A 26051-nucleotide genomic window follows, 5' to 3' on the forward strand; every position below is an offset into this window, starting at 1 on the left:
CGTTCACGTTTATGTGAAATGTAGACGCACGTTCCCGGCTCTCCCCGCTTTAAGTTAGCAATGAAAACCAGCTTGCATATTAAAACCTGTTTTTGTCAAATATATCCATTGGAGTCATTATTTTTTTATCCAGGCATCTTAGTTTTAACTGGTTAATTATAGCTGAACATGTTTTGTTTGCTAGTAGATGGTATTCATTCCGTTCGCGATAACGTTATTGCAGCCAGGCTAAATTCCTCCAGGGAGCCAGTGACAGGCAAGTTGAAAAGCTTCACTCCCCGCCAGCAGGCGCTTTGGCCGCTGCTACCACATCTCGGATAACCCGCTGAGTTTGTGGCTGCTATTTCACATTCACCCTTGATCAATCCCAATACCGATCCATGGTAATATTGAAACAATCGTTCAGATCGGCAGTGCTGCATGCATTCTACAACATCATTGTTAGCTTTATTAACATAACCATAGCCTACATTTATCTCTCTAACGTTAGGCTATCCATATTACACCAGCCATTCGATATCAAGCTAGAAGCGGTCAATGCCAACGTTGACTGAAAACACCCAAATGTAAAATTCATGCAGCACTGCCGATCTGAACGATTGATTCATTATTACCATGGATCGGTTTGTGGCCAAGGTATTGTTTAATGGTGTACTTAAAGTGACTTGTGCTAACAAGAAGCAATATGAGGACGCCATGAGTGTGGGAAAAGTGGTGACCAAAGTAGAGAGGACAAGTATAACTCCAAGAGAAAGCGGGGGAAGTAAGGGAGTGGTTTATGGACTGTTTGCTGGCCTGTTAGAGAAAGACATTATGGATAATATTGAAGGCGGGGAGGTAGTAGTCGTAAGGAGATTCAGGAGTAGGGAGGGGGCCAGGGGGGACCCGCCGGTTCTTCTGACATTTAAAGATACTCAGCTGGTAAGAAAAAGTGTGCCAAGTGTGGGGGAGATCATGGAATTAAAGAATGCAAGGCAGATGCCCCAAAGTGCCCTAACTGTGGGGGGGAACATGGGGCGGCTTATTGGGGGTGTAAGCACACTATTAAGGCCCGAAAGGTGCAGGTTGTGAAGGAGCGAGACAAAGTGTCGTATGCTGAGACAGTTCAGAAAGTGACAAGAGAATGTGGAGAGGAGAGAGGAGGGAGTGTAACGCTGGGGAACAAGAGAGTCAAGACAAACAAGTGTCCGAACGTGCAGTCGGATATGCTGATAATGAGCAAGGAGTCATTTCTGGCATTTATGGTTGAGGTGCTAGCAGCAGCTAAGCAAATTTTTGCGAAAGAGACGTCTAATAGCTCAGATATCATTCGGAAAGTGGTGGGGGCAGCTGAAAGGTTTCTTGGGGCAAAACAGGTGCCCGAGAAGTTACACCAGCACATTGCAGATGTAAGGAAGAGAGAACAGAGGCAGAGGGAGCACAAGGAAGGGGAAGAAGATATAACCGATGATGTGGGGCATAATTAGCATACTAATTTTCAGTGTACTCCAATGGAATGCCCGGAGTTTAGTGAGGAATGGACAGGAATTGAAAAAGTATGTATATAGGCTTGAGAGTGAGCCAGAGGTGATGTGTGCAAGAGACATGGCTACGGCCATGCCTGGATTTCATAATCCCAGGATATGAAAGTGTGAGACTGGATAGGGCAGAGGAGGCTGACATAAATCATGGAGGCTGTGCAACTTTTACCAAGAATGGGCTGCAGTATAGGAGAGTGGGAATATACAGTGACCTTGAGTGTATAGCAGTGGAGGTTTGGGACAGTCAAAAACATAGGGGTGAACCCCTGTAAGCCCATGATAATGGCAGACCTGGATGATGTGATGGAGAAGGTGAGGTGCCCTGTTATATGGGCAGGAGATTTTAATGCACACAACCCGTTATGGGGTAGTGTACAAAGAAATAGCAATGGGGGTGTAATAGAGGAGTTTGTCGATAAACATGAGCTGGTAGTCATTAATGATGGGAGACCAACAAGATATGATATTGCGAGGAACACGTCTAGTCACTTAGACCTAACGATAACATCTCCCAGTTTAGCTAGAGTTGGGGAGTGGGATGTAATGGAATGTAACTTGGGTAGTTACTACATTTCAAGTGAACCTGTTCGTGGACGCGCATAGGCCAGAAAAGCACAACTGCGCAAGTACAAAAGGCACCGGAAGGCCAGAAAAGACCAACTGCGCAAGTACAAAAGGCACCGGAAGGCCAGAAAAGCACTAATGCACAAGTACAAAAGGCACCGGAAATTTGCCAAGATGGCGCGGTTCAATAGGGCTTCACGTTTGATAGCAGTCAGTGAATGGAGTGGCTGTATCCAGTTCTATTAATACATACATGATTTATTCCTTAGAGCGCGACTACAGCGTTAGCTACAGAGCGGCAGGCAGAGCGAATAGAGGTATTATACAAACGGTGCGTGTCCACCGGCAAGCTGAATGTAGCTGAACAGCGCCAAGTTTACAGCTTCTTAAGAGCTGTGGAAGGTATTTTTTAAAGTGCTATTATAGTTGTTTAAACCAAGGTTATTATAGTTAACGAAAACTAACTAAAAAACGAAAACTAGGTGTGAAAAAACATTTTAGTTAACTGAAATAAAAATAAAAACTAGGCTTTACAAAAAAACGATAACTAACTAAAACTGTATTGTGTGTTTCCAAAACTAACTAAAATAAACGAAAATTATTTAGAAAATGTCCTTAGTTTTAGTCTTTTTCATTTCATACATAAGCCTAGTATTTTGGGTGGATATGAAATCTATCCTCCATTTTTTTTAGCTGTGTCCCTGCGTAGAAGTAACCTGACGTGCGCCAGATGGATTGTTTCACACGGAGTGAAACAACATGAGCTTGTGAGATCAGGATGGTCTCACGCGCAGAAGAAGAAAACTAAAACTAATACTGAAATGAATAAAAACTAAACTAAAACTAAACATTTTCAAAAAATATCTTCTAGGCCTAGTTAAGCTTCAATACTGCTGTACACTCTGTACTTTTCCAGAATACAGTACGCATGAAAAGTTGTTATTATCTATGTTCCAGTAGCAGATAAGTTGACTGCCAAGGACACCTCACAATGAAAAGCCTGTCTGTGTTGCAGTAAATTAAACTTAACAGAGAACACCTTATCCACATCGGCCGAATGGAAAACGAAAGTAATGAGCTGATAGGACAAAACATTAGATAGAAGTTTCAACCAATCAGGTACTCACACATGTAGTCACACGGTGTGGAATAGCATAGCATAGCAATAGTAGCCTAGCCTAGCATATATATATGCTGTCCCGACTCTTGGTCGGCGCGCTTGCACAGATACCCCTTGTGTCTCTGTGTAACCGTCCCTTTGCTGCAATTGTAAGGTAATAAAGTATGTTTCTTTTACTCTACTCTGTTATATTTCGTGTCCTCATTTGACAAGGTTGTGTGATTGTGTTGGTCCTAAGGGAGGAGAACCCTGTGGTAGGTACTGGTGAATTCAATCTGAAGTGTTATAATAGTACTTTGTGAGTGTCCAAATGTCATAGGTCAACCGAGTCCAGCCACCACAGAGCGCACTAGAGCTGGGGTTTAGAGCTGGCCAGGCAACCGATGTTTTACACCTACGTTAGCAATGAGTGTCGTTTTTGCAGCCTGCAGATTAACTAGCCTGGTTAAGATAGCTAGTGCTAACGTTTGCTGTCTCTGCAGTTTTGCCAAAAACCGACTGCTGTCGTCATCAGAACAGCCTTTTACAGCCTGCGCTCTAGCCCAAAAAATTCAACTTTTTTCAACTGCAAAAAAGCCTAGAGCTCACGGCGCTATAGCACTAAAAAGCGCTTGGAACAGCTCTTGTCCCTATAGCGCCCCAGAGCTAATTACTGATTGTAAACTACGAGAAAACAACGCAACCTTAAGTTAGATAGATTGTAGCTAACGTTACCGTTTAAATGAGCATTATATTCTCTATTGATGTCCAATTGGCAATTAATTAGCATTAGCTACGTTATCAGTAGCTAATGTTTCAACTAGCAAATGTCACCCGTTAGCCAAGTTAGCTTGGTAAGCTAGCTAGCTAACGTTAGCGAACTCAGTGAATCATACAGATGTTACTTCAATAAACATCGGTAGAATAATTGCCAACGATGTTTAGAAGCTATTGAAGTACCCCTGGTTGCCTTTTCAGATGAGTTTGTTGAGATATTTCTCAAAGAAGAGAAAGGCAGATGAGGAAGATAGTCAGGTAACAGCTGAGGATTTAGCTAGAGATATAAATACCATCTAGTTGTAAAATATGTTGGCTGATGTTGGTGGACGTTACTACAATCTAATCTAACGTTACTCATTCTTAAATGTAACCATATCAGACTAGACAGGCAGAGGTAGTGGAGGCGTGTGGAGAGCAGAGTGAAGCAGAAAGCGAGAGGGCAGATAAAAATGAGAATGGAGAAGAGTGGAGGAGAGCAGGCAGGGTTGCCAGATTGGTGTGATGTTTTCCAGCCCAATGAGTGCTCAAAATCCGCCCGATGTGATAAAAAACCGCCCAAATATTAAAGTATATAATATATAGCAGTGCATGCTAAGAAAAATGCCTTTCAGTTGAAATACCGAAAATAATAACTCGTGGTAAACTGCAACACACGCCTACACATATGTCACACACACAGCCTACGACAGAGAGAAAGATGCGTAATCCCATCAAATAGTCAAAGAAATGATAATGCAGGCAACAAATTATAATAACACATGGCTATATCATGATCATAAAGCATGGCTATATCATGAATAGAGGAACGGCGGTGCTGCGGTCATAGACGAGAGCAACTCAAGATGACAAGCTAGATAACAAGCTTTAGTGGTGACAAGAAACCGCAGAATGTGACAAGTGGACTAGGCTACACAACTTCCAATGGTAGGCCTATATAACCACCTGTATAACCACCCATGAATAGCCTGCCTGCTCGCCTACAATAACCGAGTCAGGAGTGTGATACTCAGGCAGGCAAGCAGGCAGAGACACAAGTAGGCTAATGCATCACTCAATGATGCGACATCCAGAAACACCTGCTGTATAGTATTAAATAAAAATGTCTTACCGTCACGCCGAACAGGCCAAGAGTCCATTCCAACTTCTAACGTAACTCGTCAATGTAAAACTATGTACATGTGGTGAACTTGCTAATTAGCAAGTATTAATAGATGGTTGAGTCAAAGCTCCCCAACAACTGTCGGGGAGGGTGGAACGTTGCAGACGTCAAACCGCTCCGTGTTAGACCGAGCGCACGTCCATGCGAGCAGAAAGCAGCGGTAATCCCATGCGATTTCTGGCATCATCTTTAGCGTCACTTGGGAAAATTCTCTCTCCACATGAGCATTTGATATGGGCAGATGAGCATTTGATATGGGCAGAGTGAGCAATCTGATTGCGCCAAGTGCCACATCCTGAAAGCACAGATTTCCTCCGGCATCTTTAAAGGCCTCTACCTCCAGCCAAAAGGCATCGATGCGGTGATCATGACAGAAACCTGCTGATCCCACATCCCCAAATTGGCATCTTTAGGTTTCTTCGGGGGTAGCTAGCTAGATTTGACTCCGACCTCGACCTCGACCTTCTCCTTGACCGTGTGAATCAAATGCATTGAACAGGGAGAGCTCCCTCGCCCCTATTGGACAGGTGCACATCTCCCACCCTATTAACATCATTGGATAAAATTGAAACGTCTGTCCCGCCAGTTTTAAAATATTTTTTTTTTTTAAACGCCCGCCCAATGCTATTTTTTCCAGCCCAACCGCCCAATGCTATTTTTTCCGGCCAAACGTGATCAAAAGAAGCCCAATTGGGCGTGAACCCGCCCAATCTGGCAACACTGAGAGCAGGGTGGAGAGAAGAGCAGACACACACACACATCCCGTCACGTGAGTACACACACACATACATCCCGTCACTGTGCTTTCCAGTTTGTATTAATGCATTTGACTAAACATTGATATCTTGTTCATGTTTTTATATGTGTGTTATGAAACATGAATGAGAAAATGCACAAAATCTCTCTTTGGTCTTGACTAGTGCTCATTTTTGTTTCGGCGATCTAAATGTGATATAAAGGAGATCTCATCTTGAATTTTCCTTTGGGTATGCTTAAATACATATGTTCTGAAGTTTATTCTGCAGTAAGTGTAATTTTATTTCATATTTTTAAATTGCCGGTTGATATTCACGCGCTCACACCACCCAGGGTACAACAACATCCTTTAACCCCGCTGATGAACAACAATCTAGAGGAAACACTGTGGCGCCATGACCAAGTCCTGTTAAAGCTGGCTTTAAAGCTTTTGTGAAGCCTGGCAGCACGCCCCAGCCTCCTGCACAGAAGAGGAACAGCATCCTCACACCCGGCAAAGAATGGCAGATGCTGGCAGACCTCAGGAAACAGCTGGTCTTCCCAAGAGAGATCCTAACAACTACTCTCCGGCCAGACATCGTCATGTGGTCCTCGGTGGAGAAACGGTCCTCCTCATCGAGCTCACCATCCCCTGGGAAGAGGGCATGACAGCAGCCCACGAAAGGAAGCTCCTCAGGTACTCTGCGCTGGCAGCGGAGTGCCAGGAGGCTGGATGGAAGGCCAGGAGGCTGGATGGAAGGCTAGGAGGCTGGATGGAAGGCCAGGAGTCTGGATGGAAGGCCAGGGTTGATCCTGTGGAGGTCGGGTGCCGGGGCTTTGTCAGCAAAACAGCAGTCCAGCTGCTCCGTGGTGCAGGAGTGGCGGGGTCAAACCTGCGGAAAGCCGTGAAGGAGCTGGGAGAAGAGGCAGAGAAAGGAAGCTATTGCCTGTGGCTCCCGAGGAGAGCCACTGTTTGGGGGTTAACACCCCAGTAAAGGCAGCTACAGAGGGTGGCGGGGAGACGTCCCCAACAAGCCACTGCCCCCCCACCGGGAGATGTACTGGAATAGGGGGCGAAACATTGGTGAACGGTGGCCTCCAGCTGACAACCCTGCAGCTGACCTAATGGCACCGGTGGAGGTGCATCAGGCTGAAATGCCAAAGCAGGAATAACTCCTCACCTGTACAATGAGCTATATTGTTGATAATGCTTGCCTTGATATGTATTGAGCCCATTGATGTATATTGTTATGATATTTTGTAGACTACTGGTTGTATTGTATTGTCATTGGTTCTAAATAGCCTAGTTGCAGCTGCTGCCTATTGCCTTAATTGCACACGCAGCCTATATAGAATACACCTGCTGATATAGAATGACATGAACCTGATGAAGCCCTAAGGCGAAACGCGTCGTTCAATAAAACCCTTTTCATCTGTTCTGTGTGGCGAAACTCTTTTCTTTTCTATTAGTATAAGTAGTATAAAGTATAACTTTCCTGACATCGCCTGCACCAACAGGAGAATATCTGAGCAGTGCAGGGCAATGTACTTTTGAACATTGGTCCTACATCCCTCAAGGGAAAGAAATTATGTTCCAAACAATCGGATCCACTCCAGAATTTAACGTGTTGTTAGGTGACCCATGCTACACCCCTCCACCGAGTTTCATGATAATCAGTCTGGTAGTTTTAGTGTAAACCTGGTCTAAAATCTGAATTGAGGTCAATGGCCAGCCGTGTTTGGGCGGCTCGTGGACCCGCCCTGTGATTTGGATCTGCTCCAAAATTTAAGGAGCCCTAAGTTAGCCCATGCTACACCCCTCCACCGAGTTTAATGGAAATCTGTGTAGTAGTCTTTGCGTAATCCTGCTAACAGACGTACGGATGGACGGACAGACGCCACCGAAAACATGACGTCTCGCACTCGCTGTCGCTGGGATGGAGGTAAAAAGTAGAGGACGAGACAGAGAGGGACAGAGCAAGAGACAGTAGGACAGAGATATCAGAGAAAATTGATGATGAGATTGTGAGAGGAAGAGGTAGAGCAAGGAGGTAAAAGAGACAGACAGGTAGGCCTGCCCCCGACTAAAGATTTTCCTGCTCAACTAGAAGTCCTCATTTCAAGCGACTAGTCGACTATTATTATTATGATGATTATTATTGAGTCTGGTTATCTTTATGTGTGCAAGTCCTCTTTTGCAGCTTTATGACTATTGTACCCGACTACTGCACCAAAGACAAAACCAACACTAGGACTGATGTCAAGTGCGCAGCTTGCAGAGCTTGCACAACACTTTTTTGGGGTCGTTTTGTACATGCTCGAAATGATCCCACACTTTGGATTTCCTGCCTGACATGTTTGCATTGCAAGAATAGGCTATGGGATTTTGAGGGGATTGCGCAGGACAGGACTAAAAAGATCAAACGAGAGAAAGTGAGAGATTGAGAGAGATTTGAAGAGTGAGAGATTGAGAGAGTGTGAGAGAGTGAGACAGTGAGTGAGAGAGTGAGGGAGAGTGAGAGAGAGAGGGTGAAAAGAGACTAAATGAGACATGGCACACAAGTGCAAGCAGCAACTGCAATGCAGATGAAGTCAGCCACTAGCCTTAACATTATCCCCCTGATCACTGAAGCAAATCACACTGCAAACAGTCAATTCTCTAGGAGTCCAATAAGATCCTCCATCTGGTGAAGAGCACTTTTACACAGCAGGAGATGATAATAAAGACTGCCACTGCTGCCTCCAAGTCTAGAGTGGGGGTGGATATATATATATATATATATATATATATTAGGGGTGTAACAATATATCGTGCCACAATATATCGCGATACAGAAACGTCACAATACGTATCGTCAAGGTGAAAACAATATCGTGATATGTTTATTGTATATCAGTGAACGCTGGCTACACAACGCTGGTAACAAATATGTATTTTGTCTCTAGGCCCATCTATGATATTACAACAGTTAAGCTCTAAATTCACAAAGTGTAGTGGAGTAGAGATGTGGAGAAATGCACTATTGGTGTGAACAGCAGAGCTACTGCAACGCTTCACACCTGCCCTTAGTGTATCGTATCGTATTGTTATCGTCAACCCAATATCGTGTATCGTGTTGTATCGTGAGATTAGTGTATTGTTACACCCCTAATATATATATATATGTATATATATATATAGAGAGAGAGAGAGAGAGAGAGAGAGAGAGAGAGAGAGGGAGAGAGAGAGAGAGAGAGAGAGAGAGAGAGAGACTAGAGTGTGTGTGTGTGTGTCTTCAGGCAGCATTCGGAGGCAGATAGGCATCAAGTCATGTCTCAATCAAATATTTACAAAAATGCTGCCTGCTGAGGTGCCTCCGACTGGGCAGATTTTGAAGGCAGCACAGATAGATAGATGTATCCTTCGTTGGTCAAGATATCCCACAATCCTGTGCACCCACTACGACAAGAACAACAACAATAGAGAGCAATATTGTCTGCACGACTAAGTTTTAATATTTTTTCCAGGGGAGAGAGTAACCATGTAGATTCTCAATATGTGGTCAATTTATCAAAATAAGCCCAGTTTGTAAATCTGATCTGACGTTCTCGAAGATCACTGGCCGTGTCTGTTTTCCACTGTAGGCTAGCTAACGTTACATCTTAACTGCAGGGTTCGACAGAAACGCCAGAACAAATAAAGTTGTGAAATGATTTGGGGGCCAATATCTCTATCTACAGTAGCTACATAAAGTAACTATTTTGCATAGCAAACACCTTTTTACAGAATGATTTTGAATAGAAGTTATAACTGACGGACGTCAACTTTAGGTATTTTGGCGCCATGACATCATGACGTCGTTAATGCTGCCTTAGAAGTCCGTTTCAATCCAGACTACTTTACAGGTAACTTCAGACAGAAATACTGTCTCCAAAGCATACTGCCTCGCTAAACAGGAAGGCAGCAGACAGCTACTTACCGTTGGGGACACAGCCAAGGTGAGAGTTGTAATGCCCTCGGTGTACTGAGAAGGCTACAAATATAGACTCCACCACAATGATGATGCAAGGCAGATGAAAGGAGTGTGCGTGCATGTGCAGTCTAAGAAAACTGCATTCCCTTTGAGATTTTATTTCCATAAATAGAATAACTAATAAAATGCTAATTTCAGCCAAAGCCAGCAGCTGACTACCCAAGACTGCTGACCAACCGCACTCAACACCCCCTCCCCCTCCTACCCCAAGAAAAGACTGCTGACCAACCCCCACAGAAGACTGCTGACCAACCACCTCCCCCCTACCTCCTCAATAGAAGACTGCTGACCAAACCCCCCTGATAACCCCCCCAGACGTTCATGTACCTGTGTGGAGCCCTGGAGGAGGTCTCCCCTCCGTTCTCATGAATTGCATCTCCGTTCTGCTGGACTTCTGAGAGGAGAGAGAACAGTTACCACAACCGCACTTCAGTGGCAAGACAATTTATTACCTTTAAAATATATTTTTAGTAGTTTTCACACACACACACACACAAACACGCACACACACACACACACACAAACGGACGCAGGACAGGAACTCACTGGTGGCAGCAGAGACGTTTCCGTTGTGCAGCTGCTCCTGGTGGAGGGTCAGGCCGTCCAGGAAGACAGTCAGCTCCCCGGTCACCACCACAACGCCCTTATGGTCCAGACTCAGCTTCAACACCTCCTTCACATTCTCCACTAGGGGAAGGGGGGGGGGGGGAGGACGCTCGGTCTTGGATACAGTGTATTCAGAGGACATGAGTAACAGGGGGTGGATGAGATGTGGGTGGGATGAGGGTGGGGATGAGGGCGGGTGGGATGAGGGCAGGTGGAATGAGGGTGGGATGAGAGCAAGATGAGGGTGGGGATGAGGGTGGGTGGGATGAGGGCGGGATGTTGTACGTACGCTTGCGGTCGTGCTGCTCCAGGGCCTGCAGCAGGTCCAGGGTGGCCTTCCCCAGCAGAGCGTCCGCCTTCAAGGTGTGGTGGCTCCAGACCTTGAAGTCTACCTGCATGTGTGGCGCTACATTCCTGAAACCACACACACACAGGGTCAGTGACTGCTGTGCTGCACAAGTCTTGAGGAGTACACACACACACACACACACCACACGCACGCATACACACATCCGCCACTCACCTGCACGCACACACGTACACAAACACACACAACACATACAAGCTATTGTGTTTGTTCTCTGCTGCTGGAGTCTTAATACGTATGACCAACATGACAGTGCATTTGTTGCTGATACACTATCCATGGTGCAGAGAATAAATTACACAGTCCCACAGGATCACCCTTGCCTAACAGAGACAAGTCACTGTGGTATACCAGAGACTTCAGTCTATCCACCTCTACATGCTATCTGAATCATACATTTTTGGGATTCAAAGTGAAGCCATCTTGATTAAGGCATCCTCCAATGAACGGGCTTCTTAGTTCTAGACTGGGCTTCTGCAAGTAGCAGTCCCCACATCTCTGACTAAGTATGTCGCTCCACTGACTTCGGGGTGCAATGACCTCGCCTGCATTGCTGTCTGCTGATTAGTATTCCCCACACGGAGAGCAGGAGGATGGATACTGTTACTCACCCCCCCACACACACATGTAGTGCAATAACAGACGGCCCACTGGAGGGGAGAGGTGGAGAGAAAAAGAGGGATGATTCAATGGATACACGGCTGAGGGAGAACAGAGAACATGAGAGAAAGAGAGAGAGGGTGAAGGAGTGAGGGAAACAGGGGACACGAAATGAGAGACCAGAAACGTGGTGGAGTTCCTGAGTGTTTACATGGCAGAGAGAGAGACCAGAAACGTGGTGGAGTTCCTGAGTGTTTACATGGCAGAGAGAGAGACCAGAAACGTGGTGGTTCCTGAGTGTTTACATGGCAGAGAGAGAGACCAGAAACGTGGTGTAGTTCCTGAGTGTTTCCATGGCAGAGAGAGAGACCAGAAACGTGGTGTAGTTCCTGAGTGTTTCCATGGCAGAGAGAGACCAGAAACGTGGTGTAGTTCCTGAGTGTTTACATGGCAGAGAGAGAGACCAGAAACGTGGTGTAATTCCTGAGTGTTTCCATGGCAGAGAGAGACCAGAAACGTGGTGTAGTTCCTGAGTGTTTACATGGCAGAGAGAGACCAGAAACGTGGTGTAGTTCCTGAGTGTTTACATGGCAGCTCCAAGGGTCAGGCAGCCTTCCACAGTACAACATCTGGCTAGAGGTTTGAATGTCTGGCTAGAGGTTTGAATGTGGCGTGAACGCGAGGCTTGAGTGAGAACAGCACTGCTCACTTCTGACTTGTGGGCCACTTGCAATGCATTTCCTGCATCACAGAAATCATAGGGCGCTACGAATGGAATACATGCTCTTAACCAGGCCAGGTCCAGCCTGGTTTATGTGCATGGCTGGCTTGTTTCTGTTCAGGACTGGTCGAACGGAAGCTAGTCACGCCACTGAAATAGCTGTGAATTGAAATGACATGAAATAATGTCTGATAAATTAAGATAGGTCTTGTCGCCTGGACACATCAGTTCCAATGCTTCCGAATCTAATCCAGCACAATAAGAGCGGGATAGCCAGTTAGCTCATGAGCTCACAACAACTAGCAGCAGCTTCCATAACATTAATGGTAGCGGTCAGTGGCTAAAGCAGTTACACTGATGATTCCTGTAACGTTAGCTATTTTGCTGCAATTCGTTCAACTTCTGTTTCTGGACAAAGGTAAGGGATAAAAAGATTGGAGTGAAAGGATGAACGTGTGGAGGTTTGGGGTATAGTCCCATAAAGTCATCCTCACCGGGGCCTTGAACCCCCGTCTCCTGGTTGGGAGTCCTATGCTCTCACCACTACTCTACTTGTGCAGCGGAGATCGGTGGGTTGGTTTTGGTGTCCTTCTTCCAGTCCCTAGTGTGGGTTGGGGTTAGAATAAGGGTTGGAGTTGGGACAGGATCTGACCTATAAGACAAGGTGTAAATGTTGGAGTGAAAGGATGAACACGTGGACATTTGGGGTATAGTCCCATAGTCCCCCCAAGTCATCCCCACTGGGGCCTTGAACCCCCTATGCTTTCACCACTACTCTACTTGTGCAGTGGAGATCGGCAGGGTGATTTTGGTGTCCTTCTTTATTTTGGTGTGCTGGGACTCTTATTGACCTCTTTTAGTCAAAATGTTTTATCTTACAAGGGGTCCGCAATCTGGAACAGCCTCCCCCTATTTATAAGGGATTGCCCCACTCTTGCCATCTTTAAGGGGCATCTAAAGGTGTGGCTTAGAGCCAACCAAAAATGCGTACACATCTAACTGCATGACATTTTTCTATGTTTTATATATTGTACTGTGTCTCTTTTATATATGTACCTCTTGTAACTTGTTTTGTAACATCAACCTGCCTAATGGACTCCAGATGGAAACTAGCCTCTGGGCTACAATCTGGCATATTAACATGTTTTTTTACACGTTCATCAATATGCACTGTCCTGATCTAAATAAACTAAACTAAACTACTGCCTCTTGTGGTGCCAACCGAGAAATGCAGGTCAACATTGACCGGAGGGAGGGAGGGAGTGATAACCGGACAAACGCTATTCTAGGTGCGCTGGCTTACAACCATGCACAAAAAAACACTGCCTCTTGTCTAGGTGTGCTGGCTTACAGCCATTCACAAAAAAACACTGCCTCGTGTCTAGGTGCGCTGGCTTACAGTTGACTTACTTGTGGTAGCAACATAGAACTGCAGGTTCTGGGACCAGTGCCTCTTGTGGTAGCAACATAGAACTGCAGGTCAACAACACAACGGAGGAAGCCAGGGAGGGAGGGAAGGAGGGAGTGACAACCGGACATTTGCTATCATTGGTGCGCTGGCTTACAGCCATGCACAAAAATAATGTTTGTGATTGTGTTAACACTGCTGGTATAAATCACCAGCAGTACAGATCACCAGCAGTTTTGCAATGACTTAAGTGCCGTCATCAGTAGGGGGCAGTTTGGTAAACAGTCCCAGCGTTTTTCTGAGGGCTGTTTTGTAGTGAATTGCTGAACTGCATTACAGAACCAATCCAAAGTCTTTAGGGCACAGGTTTGCTGAGGTCTGAACCAATTCAAAGTCTTAAGGGCGTAGGTTTGTTGCGGTCTGAACCAATCCAAAGTCTTTAGGGAGTAGGTTTGTTGTGGTCTGAACCAATCCAAAGCAGTGGGTGTAGGTTTGTTAGAAGCCGTTCTGGTGACTATCTTGAATGTAGAAATCTCCAGATGATCGGTAGGCTGGACCTAGCCATACTGTATTTCTGATCTATCCAACATGATCCAACTATCGAAATAAGAGTCATCTGATCCATGTTGTCAATATAACTATAACTAATGATAATTGTAACAATGCACCTAACCCCAATACTAACCTATGAGAATCCTAACATTCAGAACCAAGCATAGTTTTGTTTTTTTTAATGTATAAAGCTAAATGTACTTGGCAATGGAGGAAATTAACTGTGGCAAGCATCCCCAAAGAGGCTGTGTTTCATGTGTGAAGGGGGGTACTAACAAACCAACGAACGCACTCACAAACTAACATACACGGGTCAATCTTATGTATCACAAACTAACGTACACTACACGGGTCGATCTAATATCACAAACTAACGTACACTACACAGGTAAATCTAATACCTTTCCCCCTCGATTTCATCAGGTGGGGCATAACCGAGCATTCAGTAAAGAGATTTGCCAGTATCTGTTTGGGGAATTTTTTCACTGGCTCGCAATATGTGAATCACAACTCTGAATGGAAAATGTAGCACCCAAAACTCAAAAGATTAATATATACTCCACAAAAAAAGTTTGTAAACGTTATTTCGGTGGATTATTTCTTCCCTTTAATAATACCAATTGTTATTGTATTTTATATTGTTGGTAAGCCTGATCAGTCACCTTTACAACAAGGTACAACTTGTAAGGATCGTGCATTCGTGGAATGAGCAACACAGCTAAATGTGTGGGTAGCGCCCCCAAAAAATGTGCCAAAATCCCATGCAATATTCTTCTGTTGATATTCACTCTTGTTTTGAGTTGCTGGGTGGATTGGATGATTGCACTCTCCCACAGTAATAAAGAAAAAAACACATATTGGCCATTTTTACACTTCATTAATTTTACACTGTCAGGGACCTCAGTACCGTGTGGAAGATTCACACGCAGCCACAAAAGAAGAATATTGCACGGCATTTTGGCATATTTTGGGTGGGCGCTACCCACAGGTTTAGCTGTGTTGCTCATTCCACGAATACACGATCCTTACAAGTTGTACCTCATTGTAAAGGTGACTATCAGGCTTTCCAACGATATGAAATACAATACCAATTGGTATTATTAAAGGGGAGAATTAATCAACCGAATTAACAATTTTTTTTGAGGAATATAAATGTCAATATATCTGGAAATTGCAGGAAATGTGTTTAATTGTAAAATAAAAAAGTAATTGTAAAGAGTTTCCAATCCTCAAAATTTTTAATCACAAGCCGCGACTGGCGTAGGGCAGTATCAGAGGTGGTGTGGGTCAGGTAGGAGGTGGTGGTGGGAGTCCTTACAGAGTGAGGCGCTCATCCCACTTGGGGTTGGAGGAGCTGTGGGACTTGGCGGTGCGCTGGGACTCTCCCTCCGCTGCGACCTCCACGTAGATGGCCGTCCCAAACAGACTCTTCTTCCTCTTGAGTTTGGCACAGGAAACTGACACGAGGGGAGAACAAATTACATGATGAGTTAAGGAGTAGCCACACCTGCTGTTCTAAGGGCCAAGTGTATGAGATTTAACTTTAAATTAAAGAGTCAACAAGCAAACTAGGCTATAGACAAAAAACACAATATAAAAAGAGATTTGAGTCGGTCTTAAAGTTGCAAATCCTGTGTGGGCGCGTGACATGGTGGGGTCAATGTACAGATGTTGCTTAATTATATCGGGGACCAGCTGCATCACCACTGGCAACCTCAAGAGGCAGCAGCACACTTAGATTTCACCCAGCTGTTCATGCAGGCTTCTTGTGTAGTGAACGCCAGACTGACAACCTGGTGTGAGACTGGTAGTAAGCCAGAACTGTTCACCAGAGATGCACTGATCCGACTGGCATAGATTGGAACCGGACGTTTTTGCCTATAACGCGCAACCAGCCGATTTATTTTGTATATTTTGATTGATTGATATATTTTATTAAAGTGTCATGCTTCAAAAAGCCCAGCCCATATGGGCTTACAAGACACTATTCAAAAGACATATAGCAACCAAAGTAAGCAACAGAAGAGAAAGACAAACAAATACAGGTACAGCTCTACGTTTCTCCAAAGACAACATGAATAACATATGTGTGTAGTGGTGTAGGACATAACAGTCTACTGACCGTTCTACTGACCACAAAACAGTTCTGTGTTTGTACAGCGCAGTTGTGCTTTTCTGGCTTTCCGGTGACTTTTCTTCTTGCGCAGTTGTGCTTTTCTGGCCTACGCGCGTCCACGAACAAGTTCACGAAATGTAGACGCACGATCCCGGCTCTCCCCGCTTTGATTTAGCAATGAAAACCGGCTTGCATATTAACCTGTTTTTGTCAAATATATCCATTGGAGACATCATTTTTTTATCCCGGCATCTTAGTTTGAACAGGTTAATTATAGCTGAACATGTTTTGTTTGCTAGTAGATGGTATTCATTCCGTTAGCGATAACGTTATTGCAGCCAGGCTAAATTCCTCCAGGGAGCCAGTGACAGGCGAGTTGAAAAGCTTCACTCCCCGCTAGCAGGAGCTTTGGCCGCTGCTACCGCATCTCGGATAACCCGATGAGTTTGTGGCTGCTATTTCACACTCGCTCTTGATCAATCCCAATACCGATCCATGGTAATAATTAATCGCAATTAATTAATCGCTGTCCGAGCCAAAACCAAGACCGATCCTGACATGATCGACGTCGACAAAAGGGACTTTGAGAGACTGTTAAAAAGGGTGCTTGGCGTACATCCCACACAAAGCAAACCCTTAGGACTAGGCCAAAGCCTGTCATCTCCCCTAGAGGGCGCACCAGCCAAAAGGCGTAAACAAAGAAACAAAGTCTCCAAGACAACAGGTCATTCACCTGACTCTGAATCAGATGAAGAGTATCCTCATGCTGTTTTGACTAACAGCCACTCCTTGGAGAGCCTAACCGAGGCCTCTCCCGATGATCTTCCACTTGTGTCAGACATAAGTGTCTACGCAGTCAAAGTGGCCTCTAAGGCCGCATCCAGACGTGCTGGCCCCTCGTAGCGTGCACCCGCACAACCTTGCCAGGTTTTCTTGGGCAATCTGACAGAGGAAGGGGAAACCCGCAAACTCTACCTTCTAAACTTGAAGCACTGGTCGATACCGCTGCTGATATCACACTGATATCACCATCCACGTTTGTGGAGCTCAAAAGGGTGGACCGACAGACTAACCGGAAGCTGAAGCCACAACAATGCGATCTTGAGATCCAGGCATTTTCTGCCGTCAGCACCAACGTAACCTTGTGTGTCCAACTGCAACTCACAATTGGACCACTGAGACTAACACATCCACTAACACTTTCTGGGCCCAGGTCCGCCGACCTCTGCCCATCGCGTCACGGGCACTAGCAACAGCACAGTGCTACACCCTTGACATTGAGGTCCCAACACCTCAAGACACGACAAAGGATCTGGAGACACAATTAGGAAACGCATTAAACGAGGAAGAGACCAAACGATCGGAGACGATGCAGGTCCCAACAGACATCCTCGTCCAAACCTATTCATGCTTGAACATGCATGACCCCTCCCTGGAAGACATTCCTTTCATAGAGCGTGGCTCTATGCCTACTTCATGTTCGGTGCAAACACTGTAACCCCTGAAACCACCTATTCAGACCTGTCGATCAGCACAGACTCCCATGACTCTGAGCTCATCATATCAGCAATTGGACAAATCGCACCTTCTCTGACCCTTGACCTAAGTGGGGGTGTAGTCAGAACTCACCCGACACCAGACCACGAGAGGTTGAAGGAAGAAGAGGTCCCTGCCGTTTCCCACCCAACTGTGTGTGGTCTCCCTCGCGGTCCAATGACCACACATCCCACCCTTGCAAATCGGCATTCCGCAGACATACAGCCCAAACTAGCAGGACCACATGCTCCATGTGTCGTTAGCTACATTGCTGTTCATGTCTCTGAGAATCACACTTCACCTCCATTCGTGGCTCCTCACAGCCAAAGGGGGGTAAGAAGGCTAACATATGCTCACGATGCACCTGCTGCAGACTGCTGCGGGCCAGGCGATGCCAACATCGCCATGACAGACACCATCGGTCCCAGAGTTGCAAGCACAGTTGTGCTGAGACAATTGGGAAAGAGTAGAGGCAGGAAGTCACACTGTGATCAAAAATCTCATTAGCCAAGTACCAAGTGGGGGAAAAAGAGCGGTACTACCCTGGTGCCCAACCAACCAGGTCTACCAGTCCTTGTGAGGGTGCAGCTAGGTTAACCTTTCCAAAACTAACCATGGTATTCACTCTTTTCAAAGCAATGAATATGCTGCTCCTAATCCTGACCTTTTGCATGACCTGCATGACCACTGTAGCATTTGACCCAAAAACCGTAATGCCTGGTCCCTCCTCAGGAATTGCATTGCGGGAACAACCAAGATGGCTGATCACAAACTGCCGGACCCACACTCAGAACGTGCGTGTCAGACTCAAACCCTCGGCGGTCTGTAGGAAGTATTTTGATGCTACCCCGTTAGACAGTAACTATATAGCATCACACTCATCCCTAGATAGTGTCACCCACATGCTACAACAGCATGAGAAATTCACTATGTCACCAGCCAAATTAAGTGGAGCACAACCACAACCGTCGTGACACGCCATGACCATAATCCCGAGTTAGATCCAGTCCCCAACATCGGCACTGTAGCCAAAGACATCCACTGTGTGGGTCCCAGCAAGCCATGCGTCAGCAATAATATGGTTGGGACCCGTGGCCCCAAGCCAATAAGCAGTAATTCCCAACGTAGAACATCCATCCCAAGGCGACATCGAGTCACCAGCACACAAACCGCCAACCTGACCCCATAGATAAAGTTCTGCATGCCAGTTATTGAGGACCGAGGTCCCTCAACCCCACTCACTCATGAATGGGCTGCCTTAGATAACTTCACCATCACCCTAGTTATCCCAAGCTATCTGGTTTCAATGGGCATGGCCTATTGGTTTCATAGGAAGACTAAGCAACCCCAATATGGTCCCAATAAATGCCTCATCACCTGCCCCGTTTTTAAGCATAATAACAAGGAAAAGACAGGTGTAGTAGAGGTGGAAGTCAAAGACTCAACCAACCGCCCCGCATTACTTTATCTCCTGATCCTTACCCCTGATGCCAAGAGCATGATCTAGGTTAGGAGAACCAGCTAAGCCTCATGCTGGACACTATATCTACCTCATGTATCCTTAGTTTAGAGTATAGGCTATCTCTTTATCAGTAGATGCCATACATTTGTTTTCTTTTGTTTTCTTTCAACTTTTTGTCTAGGTACAACAGGGAACCCCTATGGTACACGTAGAAAGAGCATTAGCTTGAGTTAGATGTTTAGTGTTTTAGCATTTTAGTCTTGTTTAGTATTTTACTAGGTTATTAGACAGGGGGCATCCACACCCATCATAGGGAACTGTATGGGTGCGGCCGACCCCTGTGTGTGCGTGTGTCACTTCTGCTTTGTCTTGGCCAGAACACCAGCTGACAATTCCAGTTCAAGGACCTCACCGAACCGGCCGTGGACGACCAGAACCAGAGGCCGGAACCCTGCCAGACCTCCACCAAGGATGATGGCCGACCTCCCCCGCCTGCGCATGTGCGTGGGTCATGTCCGTTTCAGGTTGGCCCGATGGTGCCAGAAGTCACCTCGCACCAAAAGTGGGGGACTGTAGTGGTGTAGGACATGACACAGCCTACTGACCGTTCTACTGACCACAAAACAGTTATGTGATATTGTGGGACACTCTGCCTCAGGTTGGAATGCAGATCTTGATAAAGAGACCCTCTCACACCCTGTTGCTCCCCCATCCCCCGCGACAGGCACATCCACATCCACTCACCGTGGAACAAAGGAACCTCCATTCTTGCTTTGTTTCTTTAATAAAGATGAAACTGCTCCATCCTCCAACCATGTGATGCAAACACCACATGAATAAGCCCGGTGAATAAAGTCATTGTGCTGATGCATCATATTTGTATGCAAGTGTTACTGTGTGTTACAAATAACGGATTCTATGCTGCTGATTCTGTATAGCCGTGTTTGGTATCCATCTTTGGCTAAAATCATGAATCAGTTGTTTAAGATGATAAGATCAGCCTGTATCCACACTGGACTGCTACCTAAGATCTCTGAGTCGACACAGGGGCTTAGGAAAATACTCTTCAAAGATCCACCTCTGGCGAGAGCAGAGGTTTTGAATGAGATATTTGCAACTTGTGAACTCTGAAACTGAACATCAACTTCGCGCAGTAACGCTACTATCACTGTTTCAACGGGAGCACAGGCGCACTGCCCCTTTATCAAACCGAGCGACCACCACGTCACGTGCCTCCTCTGTGCTTCGAGCCAGACATCACCGCCCGGACAACGCGCTAACACACCGCTACTAAAGTTGTATCCAACAGTCTCCTATGATTGGGGTGTGAGATGCCAAAGTGTTGTAAGCTTAGAAGACTTACTGTAGGATAGGCTGTGATAACCCATGACATCATTCTTTTCATTTCTGCAGTGTTTTCATATTGCCACGTGTTTTTCCATCTAATATTGAATTGTGTTATAATATTATCTTGATAATTGATTAGTATAACTTCAATAAATATTAATAATTTTTTATCACGTCCTAGCGTCATAACATTATCTAAGGTCACTTGATTGAGTCAAGAACTCCACCTACAGAATAAGATTGATGAATAATTAAGACTATTGATAAAGGTTATCTTGTTTCCCTGTACAAAACATGGTGGTGCCCCATACGAGTTGATAAAATCCATTTTCCTTCATATTGGTGATAACCGTGGTATAATCATAAATTATATCGGTCATAGTTATAGCTCTAACCCTAGAACACGATACATGTGCACACACACATACACACACAAACAGGAACATATACATACAGTACAAATACAGTACAGATACACACTTACACAAACAAGCACATATATATATACAGTACAAATACTGATATACATAGGCCTACTACTGTATACACATGTAGATACACACATACACACACAAACCAACACATATACATACAGTACAAAATACATACTTACACATAAACAGGCACATATACATACAGTACAAGTACAAATATACATATGCCTACTATACATATGTGGATACACACATACACACACAGACAAGGACATACAGTATACTAGGGCTGCACGATTATGACAAAAGATAATAATTGTGATTATTTGCTTCAAAATGGTAATTGTGATTAATAATTGCGATTAATATTTAATATATAATATTAATATATAATAACTAAAACGCTCCCAAATCATGGACGTTAATCCCTTTCTTGCTACTAACTCACTGACCTAGTTTTCGCTTATTTTTTCACTACTCACGGCTACTCTTGTGTCTTGACATACTGCTACCTGTCTTCTCAGTTAAATTGCTGCGCACAGCGCACTCAGCGGGAACGCATGTGATTGGTCAGACAGCATAAGCGCCTGTGATTCGTCTGTGTAGTCCTAGCACACTCAATTCAAAGCAAAATTATTAATCACATTAATTGTGGCCTTTTGCGATTAGTTAATTGCGGAGGTCATAATTGCGATTTCGATTAATTCACAATTAATTGTGCAGCCCTACAGTATACATACAATACAAATACAATGCATAGAACTACAATACATACATCCACACATGTACATGCCCCCATGCACTCAATTTGGCAATTAAAGGTATAACATGGTCATTTTAACTTTTTATGAGTTTTTAAGTGCTATTTGCACAAGAGGACATTGAAGAAACACAATAAAAACATGAAATATATCATTTTTGTAGTTTTGGAGAAAAGAAAAGCTAAACATTTTCAGTCCAATTTGACTCGGGTTGAAAATGCTCCAAATTCGTGACGTTTTTCCCATTGTTGTTTTGTCATGTATTTATTCTAGAAAACATTCTCACAATAGGATCTTAACTTGATCAAACACACCTGTGTACTGAATCGGTTGTCCTAAGGTCTTGTATTGCAGCGTTGTGCTACGCAGAGGCTATTGTGCTAAAATTATGACTACATTTCAGGGTGGGTGGAGGTGAAGATATTAAGTCAAGTTATTATTTTCCTTTCATAATTTACAACACCAAAGAATTGTAATTCTGCAAAACATTCTGAAAGTTGTGCAAGCCTAATCATCACTGCAGTGGCATCTGCTCCACGGAATGTTGATCATCCCAGCACCTCGATCCGACCCAACTGCAGGAAGCATTGCACATTTTTGAATTAAACAGCTCCAGTAGCGATACTGTATTATAACCAGAGGGCATTACAATAACATTCAAAACGAGATCTATTGACGGAATGACCTGTTACGTCTCCGGACTCCGGAGTAGGCTATAGCCTAGCCCTTGACCGCCCTGTGCGCTCACAGAGTTTTGGTGCACGGCCCTCTGTCTCTCCAAACTCATCGATTATGTTGAATCGCTGCGCTACGCATGCAGTCTGCCACATACTGTATTAGTAGAATCAGTAGGCTACATCCCCTGCCCCTTTCTGTAAAACGTATTGTGTTGCCTTTGTATATGAAATTAGCTATATTGATTTAATTGATCGGACTGATAATCAGTTATTGCAGTGGTATTCCGCTCAATTCCTTTATATCACCACAACTGACAGATGTTGAACCCAGAACAGTAACGTTTCAGTGTTCAACTGGCTTTGTTCAACTGGACACCTACTTACTAACGTTAGACTGGTGAACAATGCGGATTTTATGTCGGTTTCACAGCGCAAATGATCTGCAAATGAAGACCCACAGTTGCAATTATTTGACTAAATATGTCTATACTGTTCGTAGCTGGCTGAAAGCTACAGGGGCGGCTGTAGCTCAGTTGGTAGAGCAGGTCGTTCAATGATCGAAGGGTCAATGGTTCGAATCCCAGCTCCGACTGTCCACATGTCGAAGTGTCCTTGAGCAAGACACCTAACCCCAAAATTGCTCCCAATGAGCAGGTTAGCACCTTGCATGGCAGCTACCGCCATTGGTGTGTGAATGTGTGTGTGAATGGGTGAATGAGAGGCGATTGTAAAGCGCTTTGAGTGCCGCTAAGGTAGAAAAGCGCTATATAAGTGCAGTCCATTTACCATTTATCTATAAAGTTAGTCTATAGCCCAAGCCTAAAAGCTTGCGTGGCCGGCTGCAGGGTGCTTTTCCTCGGTGTCGCGGGGAAGACGCGCCGTCGTTATACCTTTATACCTTTATACCGTACAGTGCACACGCCTGTCAATCATAATGATTCCAGTTGGTCATTTGCTCAGAGAACTGTCAATCAGTTGTTATGAACGAAATATTAACAATATTGAATGTAATGAACAATTATGAATGTTACGTCTATAAATCTCTCCACAGTCACTCACCAGAATATATTTCAGACATGCTTGTTAAGTACATGCCCAACAGACCACTCAGATCCTCAGGTACTGAACTTTTAACATTTCCAAAAGCCAGGACCAAGAAACACGGAGAGGCAGCTTTTAGTTTCTATGCCCCCAACCTCTGGAACACCCTACCGGAGTGCCTAAGAAGGGCCGAAACAACGGAGGTCTTCAAGCAAGACCTCAAGACGTATCTTTTCGACCTAGCCTACAATCACTAGCTAGGACCTTGAGACACAGAAAGGCAGCCTCAAACCTACCTGTGAATCCTCTGTATACATTGGCATTTATCCTGCTATGCAATGTATGTATATCAAGCTGGTTATCCTGAAACAGGCTTGTTCTGTTCTGACAGCTGTGTTGCTTCAATGACTCAGTGTGCTACTAGCCGTTCTGCCTCCCCTAGTGCCTCTCTCTCTCCCTCCTATCCTCTAACCAGGTCCAGTGTCAGCTGTGGAGCTGTGGATATCGTAGTATTTAGTACACACACACACGTACACACAGACACACATCAGTCCACATCCGGCTTAGGCCTGGACCTGATGCTCTTAGCCTTTCTTGCTCTGAAAATTGTATTTAATGTATTGTTCTTTCAATGTTCTTAGCCATTAGACAAATATATTCCAGGAGCTTGCCCCAGGTTGCCTGTTTCAATATCTGTGTGGTCTGTATGGCTCTATGTGCTACTAACCCTGTTCTGCCTTCCCTCTCCCTAGTGCCTCTCTCTCTCCCTCCTATCTTCTAACCAGGTCCAGTGGATGCCCCACTGTCACCAGCAGAGCTCCCGGAGTCCGATAGATACCCCCGTGTCTGCTGTGGATGTCGTAGCATGTCCGTAGAATGTTCTCTCTCCTATGATGCTTTTAGCCTCTCTTACTCTGAAATGTAATTTAATGTAATGTATTGCTTTAGAAATGTTCTTAGCCGGTAGACAAACATACTCCTGGAGCTTGCTCGATCTCTTGTTGAGAGGGGTCAGGGAAGAATTTTTACAGCTCACTTATCTGGCCCCCGGGTGATTACTGTTTTTTCTTCCCTCTGGAATATGTAGAGAGTGGGTCGTATGCCCACCTCCCTTGTTCTCTGTAAAGCGCATTGTGTTGCCTCTGGGTATGAAATGCGCTATACAAATAAAGCTTTGATTGATTGATTGATTGATGAATCACGCCCAGTTTTGAGTGAGCGAACTTTTTGAGTGGCAGATTCAGACCTATAAAAACATGTTTTAAAATAATTTGTATGGATGAATTCTGAAATAGTTAAACACATTTGTTTTGTTGTTGTCTAAAGATATCTGGAAAGTGTTATATTGAACCACCATGTTAATCCTTTAAAGGCTGTCAGGTCTTAATTAAAAAGAATGGATTGCCTCCTGTATATTTTATATATATATATATATTGTATATTTTGGCCGGTTTAAAAAACACACTAGAAGCTTATATGTTATATATGGCTTAATAAACCAGAAAATAAATCTTAGTGTAAGGTTAGTTTCCCAGATAGGCCTATTTATTGGATGTTGAGGGTATAAATATAGAACCTGTTCGATGTAGCTTCATCTCAAATTGAATAACAGTATAGACTAGGTCCAACATACCATGTTCTACAGTCTAAGGGTGTATTCACACAGACACTATTTAGTGCGCACCACAAGCTTTGGGACCTGAGAGCGCTTTGTTTAGGCCTGTGTAAACACAGCAATCGCACTCAGGTGCGCACCAAAACAGCCGCACCGAGACCCTCCAGAAGGGGTGGTCTCGGAGCGGCTTCAACCGAATTCTTGTGCGCACCAGTTATGGTGTGAAAGCGCGCAACCTCAGACCAACGCAACTATCCACATGTTTGACCTAAAAAGTTTTTCATGACGCTCTTGCACCCGCCCCCGGAAAGATATTGACCAATGACAGCACTGAGCCTTTTCATGTGACTTGTGGTGCTGCATTTGGACCAGAGTAAAGAAAGTGCTGTGTGAAAGCGAACCGCAGTAACTGAGAAATGAAAACAATGTATCACTTTTGCTTTTGGTGCGCATCAATGATGAGCACTAACATATGTGAATATGCCCTAAATGTAGTTGTTTAACAGTTTATATCAAGTAGGTCATCATATAGATAGAGACACTGTTACAGCAGTTTGCCAGGTGTGCTCAACGATGCCTCCACTCGTCATAAAAAAAAAAAAAAAAGCATAGCATCACACGCTGCCGCAGCTAGTGTGCATTTTAATCGATCTGTACGTGTTCCTTACCAGAGGAAGATTTAATCGATCTGTATGTGGTCCTTACCAATGGCATGTAGCTGTCCTCCTCCGTGGTTACTGCTACACTCTGTTCTGGACGAGGCCGTGGCCATGTCATACACCGCAGTGGAACCCTAGTGGGCAAAACACACACACACATACACACATACACACACACACACAGTTTAGACCAATTAAGTTCAAATGGGGCACAAATTGAAGAGAAGTGTTTGCCCTCCGGCATGTGAGAACTGGCTTCAATGTATGTATTGAACATGT

The 26051-nt window shown here is 44.7% G+C and overlaps 1 protein-coding gene across 2 annotated transcripts in view; it reads right to left on the reverse strand.

Moving 5' to 3' along the window:
• The window catches only part of wwp1 (WW domain containing E3 ubiquitin protein ligase 1), a 70473-nt gene that overhangs the window by 29549 nt on the left and 14873 nt on the right, over positions 1 to 26051 (reverse strand). The window contains exons 3-7 of one of the 2 annotated variants that reach the window (XM_084459034.1): positions 25819 to 25906; positions 15443 to 15581; positions 10766 to 10890; positions 10417 to 10557; positions 10198 to 10264 (exon numbers count right to left, since the gene is read on the reverse strand). In XM_084459034.1, the coding sequence (XP_084315160.1) occupies positions 10198 to 10264; positions 10417 to 10557; positions 10766 to 10890; positions 15443 to 15581; positions 25819 to 25885 (539 nt within the window). In that variant the 5' untranslated portion in view covers positions 25886 to 25906. The remainder of the gene's footprint in view (positions 1 to 10197; positions 10265 to 10416; positions 10558 to 10765; positions 10891 to 15442; positions 15582 to 25818; positions 25907 to 26051) is intronic. The other variant, XM_084459035.1, reaches the window with a different exon arrangement.

This window comes from Borostomias antarcticus, assembly GCF_949987555.1.
Source record: "Borostomias antarcticus genome assembly, chromosome: 2".
Classification (NCBI taxonomy): Eukaryota; Metazoa; Chordata; class Actinopteri; order Stomiiformes; family Stomiidae; genus Borostomias; species Borostomias antarcticus.